This window comes from Thermobia domestica, chromosome 6 (genome assembly GCF_964235325.1).
Source record: "Thermobia domestica chromosome 6, izTheDome1.hap1.1, whole genome shotgun sequence".
Classification (NCBI taxonomy): domain Eukaryota; kingdom Metazoa; phylum Arthropoda; class Insecta; order Zygentoma; family Lepismatidae; genus Thermobia; species Thermobia domestica.
The window spans coordinates 247,585,874-247,599,164 of record NC_137459.1 but is presented as its reverse complement, the minus strand read 5'-3'; the positions used below and the strand labels follow the sequence as shown (position 1 = coordinate 247,599,164).

Genomic DNA, 13,291 nt, shown 5'->3' with positions numbered 1-13,291 from the left:
CCCGGTTTCGAGTTCAAATGGAGGACAATTTCTCTCGGATGTAAGCCGAGAAGTGGTTTGGATTCCACTTTAAGCTTATGTGACCCCTTCCAGCATAACACGGTTGTTGTATATCAACACCAAGGCGAAACACAAGTTATTTCTGTCCATATGTGATATAAATACATGGAGATAATTATTTAAACCAAAAAAAACCTGGTTTAAGCAAAAAAAAAAAAAACACGGGTTTAAACAAAAAAACAGGTTTAACGCCCGTTTAGCTTCAAAGTACGACTAAGAAAAAGAAATCCCATCTCAACTAGCATTAGCTATGAATGATTGCAGTTGAGCTTGTGCGCAAACATCACTTTGAACCTTTTCGCAACTTTACAATGAGCTAGTGGTTTACAATTTAACTTAATATTTTCCGTATGTAAATTAGTTCGTGTCCTTCAGTATTTCAACAAGATGAATGAAATCCGACATGAACAAAGCAAGCCCGATTTTGATTTGAAACGAAATGATTTATTTCAGCATACAATCCTTTATTATTTTATACGGTATTACACCACTCTCAGATAATTGCAATTCATTCCCGATAATAGCGCCATAAAAACTGACACAATTTGAACCTGACATGAGTCTAAAGGATCTAACATAAAACAAACCTCTATTCTTTAAAAGATTTATCTCGATTCTCACCTTTCATCTTAATGATGGCTGCTATGAATGCTATAGCCTGCACAGTTTTCCCAAGTCCCATATCATCTCCTAATATTGCTCCACAGCCCTTTGCATATTGGTTATATAAAAATCTCACACCTTCTCTCTGGTAGTCTCGTAGGTATTGAGAAATAGAGCCAGGGACCTACAATACAAAATGTTTACAAAATTAGAAAGCAAACCATGTCTTCGAAATATAACAAATGTGCATCACAAAATCACAATTTAAGAGATCACTAATGAAATATATATATATATATATATATATATATATATTTAATGATTACCTATTATAGTAGTAGTATTAGTCAACGTTCATCTAGTCGAGTCATCAAGAATATTTCGTGGCCCCTTGCTCAAATCCCATGATCCTTGTACTGGTGGCAATGACTCAGGGGTACCTAGGATCACCCCTTCTGAATTTTGGCAATGGAAACGTTGGCTTACCTCCTCAAATTTAGGGAAGGGTGAATAAAACCACTTCTGAAATTTCGGAAATTCTCTTGAATAAGACACAGGAATCATGATGTACTCCTCAGTCATTCCATGCATACGTGCGCAAATAATCTTAACTGTAATTTATTAGATAGTACCGAAGTTTTGGCATGAATGTAAAGTCAAATATGGCAAATCTACAATTGATCATAAAAAAGACCTTACGGTAATTACTACATACCATTTCTAATAGCTATCAAACTAATTGTTTTCAAAATCCTTTTATTAGTGATATTAAATCCTACAATTTTCTTTCTTTTTGTTTTTTCGTTTGTTTGTTTAGTTACAGCGCCCCGTGCACCGATTACAATAGTACAATTCTGACCTAATTCACTTTTAATTTTTCCTTTTTTTTTTTTTTTTTTTCCTACTCATTTTGAGAATATTAAAGGATATTTTATTTCATATTCTCGGGATTTCCAAGCCACCAGCTCGTTTCCTAGAATATAACAGCTTATAACCGAATGATTCAAGTGTAAAATTCCCTTCATCTTATTCCTAAGTGCTGTGTCAATTGATAATAGAAAATTAAAAGATGTCATAGCGTTAATAAAGGAATAGTAAAATTTAGGCAACACACAGGTATAACAGGTATAAGGTTATATAAACAAGGCTACTGATTTATTAAAATCCATTTATACACTGCGTCACGATACTACCTTTTATTGTAGTACGAAACAAATTAATCGTTTACACTCTTTAAAAATTGTACATACAGTCTTCACGAGATCGATCCTTTGTTTATCTTATTTATTTTTCGTTGGTATGACAACTAAACCCATATCGTCGAATCACTATCATAACAAAATATCATCGCATAACAACAGAAAAGAAATTACTCCTATTTCTCTTTTCATATTATTCTTCTTCGATTCTTGAACAGCTTGTGCATTTTTTAAAAGTACATTTTGCCCATAAATACAAATAAAGATATTAAAAATACAAGTATCGTTGTATGTAGCGCCTAAAAATAGGGCATTTCTTTTCTAAAAATAAAAAAAGAGAGAAGTTCTGGACCGTTAACTATTACATACTAATTACTTAAGTTTTTGAATGACCCTCGTATATATAAAAATTACAATTCATATAATCATATATCATATTTACTTTTATATCAATATTATTTTCATATTTTGTCTTAATTCTCTTAATTTCATTTCAAATATTTATACATTTCAACGTCGATAACAGAAGGTACATTCAAATAACGGCATAAAAGTTGTTTAATTTTAGGTCCTTTTGAGGCCATTGATACGTGTTATAAGTTGAAGGTTAACAAAATTTATGTTATTTTATCGGGCAAAACTAAGAAGATTATGAAGGATATAATATTATGACATTTACATAATTGCTCTTTTAAACAAGAAAGGATCAAATATATGATATATTCCAACAAAATACAAATTAAAAAGAAATATCGACAATATCCAGAACAAAACACGATAATTAACACCACAACAAAAACTAGCACAAGGAAAGAAATTATCATACTGAAAATAAATTCGAAGATTAAATGTCATTCATGGTCACAATCTCAGAAGGAACTAATGTTTTAACTAATTGAATCCGTTTACTTTTAATATACTTTGCAGGACGCCATAACTTAAGTTCATCAATATTGCGTAAACCCAAAAGTTTTCCAGTCTTCATGTCCATTAATTCGAAAACTTTAGGATTAACTTGTCTTATACATAGATATGGTCCCGCAAATAAATCACAAAATTTATAAATCCTTTTTAAAGATGCATCGCTTTGTGGGTGTAATTTCACAAAGACTAAATCATTTGTTTGAACTTTAGTTTTACCTAATTGTTGCTGTTCTATTTTCTGATTGCGTGATAAAAATTTCTGCGTTCTACGAAGATGTACCATACTCACGAGATGTGAATAGTCCATTTCATCATTTTCATTAAGTTTAATGCCAAAATGTTGCTCAATCGGTTTTATGAAATCGGTCCCGTTATGAATATTAGCTGGTGCTACACCCAATGTATCTGACACTGAATAATTTAAAAAGTAAGTAATTTCAGTAACATACCTAATCCAATCAGAATGTTTAATACGACAATAGTGTCTAAATAACATACCGAGATTTCTATGTATATTTTCCACAATAGAACTACTGGGATGGTAAGGAGTAACAAAATGCACCTTAATATTGGCGTTGTTCATTGCACGAATGAATAAATTGCTCCGAAATTGTCCACCATTGTCGCAAAGTATATGTTCAATAGGACCACAATGAGGTTTATATACATTTAAAATTCGGTTGACAATTGCTGAAGAAGTCGCTTTACGCAAAGGATATGCTACTAAATATCTGGTAAAAATGTCCATAACTGTGAAAAGGAAAGTTTCCCCTGTAGCCACTCTAGGAAGAGGTCCATACAAATCTACTGAAATAAAGGAATGAGGTCGTTCAGGCATTATCGACATCATACGTTTATATAGAAATTGATAATTGTGTTTAATTTTCATACATTCCTCACAATCAGAAAAATAAACACACTGCTTGTAAGATTGCACTTATTTAATAATAATAATAATAATAATAAAAACATTTTATTAAATAAGTGCAGTCTTGTTCAGCAGTGTGTTTATTTTTCTGATTTTATTCGCAAGACGTTGACTATGATTGTGTGTCAGTTCCTCACAATCATTGATATAATTTTTGATTTGTGTTCTGAGAGATTTCCAATAGAAAGATTTGCTAATCAAAGAATACGCCTTCAAATATCCAAAATGTCCAAAATCATCATGGTAGGCCTTTAATATACGAAGTACCAATATCGGTGGAATACAAATCTTATTCCTATGTTCATATTTAAAATCTTTGATTACTAATACACCATTAGACATTTGATATAAAGCATTCCAATTGCGAGGACAATCACAATTTCCAGAACAAGATGTTAAATGATGTATGATATTTGCATATTCTTCATTACTTCTTTGATGTTCTTGCAATTCCTCCACGGAAATTTTAGATATTTCCTCTTGTAAGACTTTGAATACATTTATAGATAATACTTGGTGGTTCTCATTTGGAAACAATCTGGATAATGTATCCACTGGAACATTATCAACCCCTTTAATATGTTTTACATCGAAATCAAAAGATTGAAATCTTTTAAGTTTTACGTCCCACGGTTATGCCGGTTAGGCTAAAGGAAAAAATGAAATGAAATCTTTGAGTTTTACGTCCCACGGTTATGCCGGTTAGGCTAAAGGAGACGGTGATTGTGAGTAATGAATGAAATGGTGGAATGAAGAAAGTGGGAGGAAACGGGAGAACCCCGAGAAAACCCACGCACACGGTGTTTGTCCACCACAAAGTTCACTTGGCGGGGGCTGGGATCGAACCCGGGACCCCAAGCACCAGAGGTGAACGCTCTACCACTGAGCCACCGCGGCCCTCTTAGGCTAAAGGAGACGGTGATGATGAGTGATGAATGAAATGGTGGAATGAAGAAAGTGGGAGGAAACGGGAGAACCCCGAGAAAACCCACGCACACGGTGTTTGTCCACCACAAAGTTCACTTGGCGGGGGCTGGGTTCGAACCCGGGACCCCAAGCACCAGAGGTGAACGCTCTACCACTGAGCCACATCAAAAGATTGAAGTTCTAAGGACCATCTTAATAAACGGCTGTTATATCCCTGTACTTTCTTAAGATGACGTAAAGAATTATGATCAGTTATAACGGTAAAATGACATCCACTAAGGTATGGAGCGGATTTTCGCAGTGAAAAGCGTACAACGAGTAATTCAATTTCTGTAGTGGTATATCCCTTTTCGGCGTTCTTTAGCGTTCGGCTAATACAATGTATAACAGCAGGTTCATTTGTTGTAGGATTTGGTTGCCAGAGTATTCCAGATAATGAACCATCACATTGCACATAAAAAGGATAATCATACTTAGGATGATTTAAGCGAATGTTTTTCATAATACAAATTTTTAATTTGTGAAAGCTCTGTTCTTGTAAATTACCCCATTGCCACGGTATTCCTTTCTTAGTTATCGAGAATAAGGGTTCTGCAATTTCCGCAAATCGAGGTACTGATCTTCGAAACCAATTAAACAAACCAAGAACTTGTCGTGTTTCCTTTAAATTGGTAGGAACGGGTAAATCCTTTATGGCCTGCACTTTAGAGTCATCAAAACACATTCCGCTTGCATCAATGAAATAACCTAAAAATTCAATTGATTCCCTGAAAAATTTTTATTTTCCAATATTTACAAACCCGATTTTTCTAATCGTTCCAGAACGGTGTCCAAACTTTCCAAATAATCTTTGGGAGTTTTCTCCATAACCAAAATATCATCAGCATAAAAAACAACATTAGTACGTAGATCTTGTCCTATTACTTTATTCAAACATGAGGCCAAAGCAGCACAATTAATTAGTCCAAAAACAATACGATTGTATTCATACAATTGTCCTTCAAAGGAAAAAGCAGTAAATGGTTTTGAACTTTCTCCCAACAAAATTTGGTTGTACGCCATTACGAGATCGAGATTTCCAAATATCGTATTTCCCTGTAATGAGCTAAGAATCTCATCTACTGGTAGGTACCTCACTTGTTGCAATTTTATATGAGTATTCAATTTTCTTAAATCCAAAACTATTCTCAAATGTTTACCATCCTTTTTGGGTACCACATGTAAAGGGTTCAAATGAATACTCTGAAAATGTCGTATTATACCATCTCGCAGCATTTCCGATATCTGTTTTCGCACATTTCCTCTAAATCGATAAGGCACAATGTAGGGCTTCGTTACTATGGGATCTTTGGCATCGACTTCAATATCATAGACGAAATCTTTGCAACATCCAGGTCTAAGCGAAAATACCTTTTTATGTTTATAAAGAATATCCCTGAATTGTAATATAAAATCCTTATCAGTAATATTTATATGATTTATAATGCTGTCCACACATTTCTGAAATGAATAATCATTATCTCCTATCATGAACTCTTCTTTTTCAATTTTCTTGACATTGGTTTTGTCCTGATCACCTGGTTTTATACTTAAAACATTATTTATAAACGGTTGACATTGGCAAGCAATGCTGTCGCTAACAGGAATTAAATTTTGAACAATTTTAGCATACAATCATTAAGCGTACGTATTGAAAATGTTTTATTTTCGAAATCTAAAATTGCACGTAATTGGGTTAAGAAATCTAACCCTATTAATACATTCTCGTTCAATTCATTAATGACTAAGATAGGAATTGTAATTTCATAACCTTGTATGGTAATAACTACTTGTGTTTTATCCATAACCCTTTTCTTATGTCCACCAGTATAATCAATTAATATCAAATTATCTACCTTTTGTAACCTGGGATTAGAATAATCTTTTGTAAGTTCACGCCAAAATGAATAAGACAGAAGTGATACTGTAGCTCCAGTATCAGCTAAACCTTGAAGAGGAATTTCATTAATTTTGACGTGTATTTTAGCAGTACTAAACGTCTTCAGAAAAACAAAATTACCTTGAGAGGTGCATACCTCTTCTATTTCATCATCAAACATCCAATGATAGTTAGCAATAGGAATATATTGATAGTTATCATTAGTATCTAAAATCTTAAGATTAGTTTCATTTTCAGAAAAAGGTTTGGGCGCATCTAACGCTGACGTGGTTTCTACCCCGTCCACGTCAGTCGGATCTAGTTTAAATTACGGCAATCTGACAATTCTGTTATATTATATTGCACTCCACAGTCCTGTGTATTTTCCTGTTTACTATATACTGCCACAGTATTTCGATTTCTATATTGTGAATTCGTGCCACCTGTGAATCTATTAGGAAATCTGTTTCATGAAAACATATTACGATTACTATTTCTATTGTTATTCCTGTAATTAGGTTCGGTTATAGTACCGGTAAAATTTAGTTCATTTGATCTCCCATTAGAATGAAATCTATTATCATTATTTCGCACATTTGAAATACCCTCTTCTTGAACATTGATATTACGGACAGAGGCATAATTAACGTGGCTACGATTAGGGTTAGCCTGTCCTCTATTGTTATTTTGCATCATAGATTGGCTTTCAAAATTTTGAACAATTATAATGAGATGGTTGAAGTTGACGCACTGAGCCGAAATTAACATTTGTTGTAGCTTAAAGGGTAATAAGATACATATGGATGCTATTATCCTAGATTCAGGTTGAAAAGGATTAATTGATTTCAATTCATTATAAGAGGCTATTACAAAGTCAGTAATACTCCGATCCAGTTTAGGGTGATAATGCTTATTACGAATTAATGCATCCCTATTAGCTAACATAAAGTCATTTTCAAAGTTGGATAATAACGCACTCTTAAAATGAGTAATTACGCAGGTTAACTTTAATAGTCTTAAACCAAGTTGAACAGGGAGGTAATAAAGCGTGTGGCAGAATTTTTAAGAATTTAGATTCATCCACCCTCATTAGATCACACTCATCTTTGAATTTCTCTATAAATGTAGTAGCTGGTATATCATCAGATCTTCCACTAAACTTTGTAAGAGATTTGATTTCACTAATAAGAAAAAATTTACCTCTGTTCCTGTCCGGAATTCACATGATGATTTCTTCTACGTTGCGAGGAACGATTGGTTTTCCGACGCTGGCCTACACAAACCTCACTATCACTCCTTATTGAAGATTCAGATGAGTCACTTTCTTTCACGTTCCTTCGATGATGATACTGGGGTGCCTGTATAATGTTAGTGAGAACTCTACCACCATTCGCATGAGCATTGATATGATTCTCATTAGCAGCAACAAGACTTTCTTTGATAGAATTTACTTCTTCTTGCAACTCTCTAATCTGGTTATTATGTGCACTTATTTGGGTGGTGTGATCATTAACTATAGTTTCTATTACTTCAACGGAATTTTGCACTTCGGTAAATCTACGTATAGTCTGTTTCATTTTAAGGTCACTTTGTTCAATTCGTTGATTTGCCTGATTAATCTGTTCTGATAAACGTTGACTGATAATGTCTATTTTACTGTCGAGTTGTTTCATTTGTTCCATTTGCTGATTCATTCGCTCACCAAAATCTTGCTTTAATTGTCCCATCTGCTGATTCATTTGTTCCATTTGTTGATTCGTTTGGTCACCAAAACCTTGCCTCAGTTGTCCAATCTGCTCACCAAAATCTTGCCTCAGTTGTCCAATCTGCTAGGTCAGCTAGGTCAAGGGAGTTCATCTCCCTGTTACCATTTGATTCAGTTGCATTTTCAATATCAGGAAGACTCATTTTGATATTTCTGAAAATTATTCTTCCACTCCTTAATAAAGTATACTCCGTTTTTTATGTTTTTAGCAAAATCACTACGTAGCCTTAAAATCAATCTGCACTCCTGAAGTTAATTATCTAGGAGATTGTTTACTTAACTTCACACAAATCTCCTAAAATCCTGAGGCGGAAAACACCAATTTTATATAACGTAAAGTCCACAGTTCATATATTTACATAAACAAGGCTACTGATTTATTAAAATCCATTTACACACTGCGTCATGATATTACCTTTTATTGTAGTACGAAACAAATTAATCGTTTACACTCTTTAAAAATTGTACATACAGTCTTCACGAGATCGATCCTTCGTTTATCTTATTTATTTTTCATTGCTATGACAACTACACTCATATCGTCGAATCACTATCATAACAAAATATCATCGCATAACAACAGAAAATAAATTACTTCTATTTCTCTTAGCATATGCTTCTTCTTCCTTCTTTCTTGAACAGCTTGTGCATAATTTAAAAGTACATTTTACCCATAAATATAAATAAAGATATTAAAAATACAAGTATCGTTGTACAGGCACACATTAACTCTATTATTTGGCGGGGCTTAAGCTTTAATACGTGTACCCAATCCATTAAATCTTCAACTCTTTGTAAATTTGTTACCCGAACCCTCATTTATTGTGTAATGGCATCCTAAATATTCAAATGGTTCCTGAATAGTAAAGTTTTAGATTAGCTTTCCCTCATTTTTTTTTTTTTTTTTTTATCTATAACATAGAATTTGGCCTGAGGACCATCCTCGGTTTGGTCCAAAATCAGCAAATCATCTGCGTAGGCTAATACGGAGATATCTACACCATCCTCGGTGATATATGCATGTTGCATTGCTTGTAGTTCCTCAACTAGATCATCAAATACCCGATTGAACAGCAAAGGGCTCAATGGATCACCTTGTTTTATTCCTCTTTTAATTTCTATTTGTAATTCACTCTCTCCCTTTATGTTAAAATTTATGTCTGTATACATATTAGCTACCAATTCATATAGTTCTACAGGACAATCCCTAGCTCTCAATACATTAACAATTGCAGTGTAGGGAATTGTATCAAATGCTTTGAAGATATCCACCCCCAACACTCCTCTTCTTACTATCGAATATTATCTGGTTAAGAAGAAAATTGTCAGAAGTGCTTTGATGGTGAGTGAAGCCCTTCTGCCGTTTGTTATATTCCAAGACTTCTTTTTAGATGTTCGTCGATTATCGAGCTGAAAATTCAATGGAAGGTAGAACTGTTATTGGCCGCCAGTTTCTTGCCATTGTCAAATCTCTATCTTTGGTGATTAGAATTGTTTTTCTTCTGCTTACAGCCTTTTGGAATCGTATGCGATTTCAAAATGACGTTAAGTACGGCGTTAGGATTTCAATAACTTTGGCGTTTTGCACATTACTAATTCCATCTAATTCAGGACAGCAGTTATGTTTTAGTTCTTTTTACCTTCACAATCACTTCTTCTATAGTAATTAACTAGCATATATTACCCGCTTCGCTGGGTTGAAATGAAAAAATAAATGCACAACTCCAACTCCAGTGTTTAGTACACGTGAAATATGCTGCTTTCGTTTTCAATGGCATCGATTTAAGCAGCATCGGAAAGATCATTGATCATTTCGGCGACCCCGAAAACCATGCATTCGATACCAATATTGGTCATTTTCGATCATTTATATATATATATATATTTCCCCCTCCCCCATGTTGCGGGCCATGATATCGGAAGTGTCACCGTTATCTCAGCCACCCCAAAAATGTGGATTCAGCACTAATATCGGTCACTTTCGATTATTTTTAAATCTCTTCCTCCCCCTCCCCCAAGTTGCGGGGTTGAATTTGAATTTAAACCGGATCGAAAGTATCACTGTTTATCTAAGTGACCCAGAAAACTATAAATTCGACACTGATAGTGGCAATTTTCGATCATTTTTATATATATCTCTTTCTACCCCTCCCCTAAGTGGTGGGGCTGATTTTGGATTTAAACCGGAATGGAAATGTCATTGTTTATCTGAATGATCCCGAAAACTATGGATTAGACATAATATTGGCCATTTTCGATTATTATTATTATTATTATTACATATAGCTCCCCTCTCCTCCTCCATGCTGCGGCACACGGCATCAGAATGTCATGTTAATCTCAGCTACTCCTAAAACTATGGATTCGACACTAATATTAGTCATTTTCGATCATTTTAAAATGTTTATCCCCCTCCCCTACGTTTATCCTCCTCCTCCTCATACATCAGGGATGAACTTGGATTGAAACAGCATCAGAAGTGTCACTGTTTCTCTCATCGACCCCGAAAACTATGGATTCAACACTAATATCGGTCATTTTTGATCATTTTTAAATCTCTTCCCCTCCCCCAACCCTACGTTGCATCGTCAAAGTGAGTAGCCTAAAGCAATCCCTGCCCCTAAACTCATGTATGTTGAAAATTTGATTGAAATCGGTCGGGTGGTTCAAGAGTGATGAAGCCACAAAGGCAGTCATTTTAATTTTAACTTTTTCTTTTTTTTTTTTTTTTTTTACATATATCTCCTTCGTCCCCCTTTCCTAGATTGGCTCGTCAAAGTGAAACGACAGAAAACACCCAAGGTTCGACCCTCATATATGTTAAAAATTTGATCGAGATTGATTAGATAGTTCAAAAGTTATTAGGTTTTATTAGTTTTTATTTGTACGTACCCCTCCCCTCCCCCTCCTCTAGGATCAACCGTTAAAGTGAAATTACAAAAGTGTTTCCAGATCCGAACCTCATGTATCTTGAAAATTTGATTGAGATCGGTCAGATAGTTCAAGAGTTATTAAGTTACATAAACGGTCACTTTCAGCCTTATATAAATAGATTTTTATATCCCCCCCCTCCTTCTACACACCTACGTTGCTCCGTCAAATTTAAATCATAAAAACGATCCCAGGTCTAAACCTCATCTATGTTGGAAATTTGATCAAGATCGGTCGAGTGGTTCAGGAGTTATTAAGTTTTATTTATTTGTTATAACCCATCCCCATCCCTTCCCCTTAGTTCTACCATCAAAGTGAATAGCCTAAAACCAGCCCAGCCTCGAACCTCATCCATGTTACAAACTTGATCGAGATCGGTCGGGCGGTTCAGGAGATTTAGAGTAACAAATATAGTGATTTTCAATTATATATATATATAGATTGAGTTATTTCCTGATTTTTTACCCCCCTGCAACTGGCCTTCTTTAAATTCTATCAAGCAATTATCAATAGTGCCCCATAAAATACTGTATAATTTTAAAATATCGCTGTCATTAGGCTTTAAGGGATCACCGCCAGTTATGGCGTATTTTGAGTTATGGCGTATAATGGAGTTTCTACCATTAATTCGTGTAAATTTCTTAGCTACGGCATACCCTGCAGTGGTTTGTTTCCTGACTTTCCTATTTTCCTTTAGTAAGTTCGATAATCGGAAAAAAAAAATCTTCCATTTTGCTTTCCATATTATTTAAATTTTCATTTATATATTGACTCACATGCTGGTACAACTGCCATAGAGTGTCGTCATTCATTGTCCTCTCCTCTTTATTCTTGGTCGGTTCCATCTTGCCTTTATTGTCTTTAACTGTAGTATTTTGATCTTGATAATTATCTTCATATTTTTTTCCCTTTCTAATCTGGTTGGCTTTTTAAATCGCTCAATGAATAAAAGTTTATTAATTTCCTTTTACTAACAATTGGCTCTTTATTTACAATATCCGTCTTCTACATTATCGCTTGATGAAAGAATTTCAATATCATTAACAACCCTGCTGTTAGAAAGGTTTTCATTCCTATCGGTTTGGAGGAGCAAGAATTCTCTATATTTCTTCCTGGATTTAAACAATTGGACCATGTCAATACCCTTAAATGTTTCATCGGAAACAAACAATTGACAAAACCTTTTATGTGCATCGTTAAGTTGAGCCCATGAAAAATCGTTGCTGAGAGCCAGCTAAAAACCCATTATATTGACCTTCCTTGCACTTTTGATGACAACTGGCGGGCTTTTTTTTTTTTTTTTTTTTTTTGTCTTGATCCACGATCACACCAAGTTCCTTAGATGTGTTAACCAAGATAAGATTTCTTAGGTATTCATTAATAAATCTCTCTTCTTTTCTAGCCTTCATTTGTTTCGGAATTAGCTCTATTTCTATCTTTGTTAGCTCCCTGTTTACGATTCTTCCTTTAATTAGTGTTATAGTGCTCCATCTTCAATCATCTTTTCCAGTTTGGTGGACTTAATCGGTTTTATTTCCTCTCTCTGACTAGTGAAAATTTCATCTAATTTCCAGACAATAGTTATGTCCCCACTTTTATCTCCATCCTCACATCTCTGTTGAGTTTCAAACGTCAAGTCAACCTGATCATTCGAAATTACTTGCACTGGAGTTTTCTACAATTTCTAATAATGTTGTTGATTATATCTAAACTAACTGAGTCGTCAGATATTAGGTTTGAACATAAAGAGTCCGCAATGGTTTCCCCATTTTTAGTTGAGCAGTCTGATTCATTGTTCTTTATCTATCCGTTGTTTCCATTTTCCCTCAGTGTGTTCCTAATTACTTCATCAATTGCATCCAATGAAGTAGTCGTTTCAACTTGGTTGGTACTATTTTCACCAGTCTTTCCCTTTCCATCTCCTTCTTCGGTGTTAACCTTGTCATTAACGTTTTGCTCGTTCAATTTAACAAACAAATCTTCATCTTCTATCGATCTCACAGGGACACTCGAGGAGGCTTCCATATTATCTTCTT

The 13,291-nt window shown here is 34.4% G+C and overlaps 1 protein-coding gene across 6 annotated transcripts in view; it reads right to left on the bottom strand.

Annotated features, from left to right (window-relative positions):
• The window catches only part of LOC145688465 (uncharacterized), a 142,126-nt gene that overhangs the window by 111,929 nt on the left and 16,906 nt on the right, over positions 1 to 13,291 (bottom strand). For all 6 annotated transcript variants that reach the window (XM_081762728.1, XM_081762731.1, XM_081762729.1 and 3 more), the window contains one exon: positions 682 to 847. In XM_081762728.1, the coding sequence (XP_081618854.1) occupies positions 682 to 847 (166 nt within the window). The remainder of the gene's footprint in view (positions 1 to 681; positions 848 to 13,291) is intronic.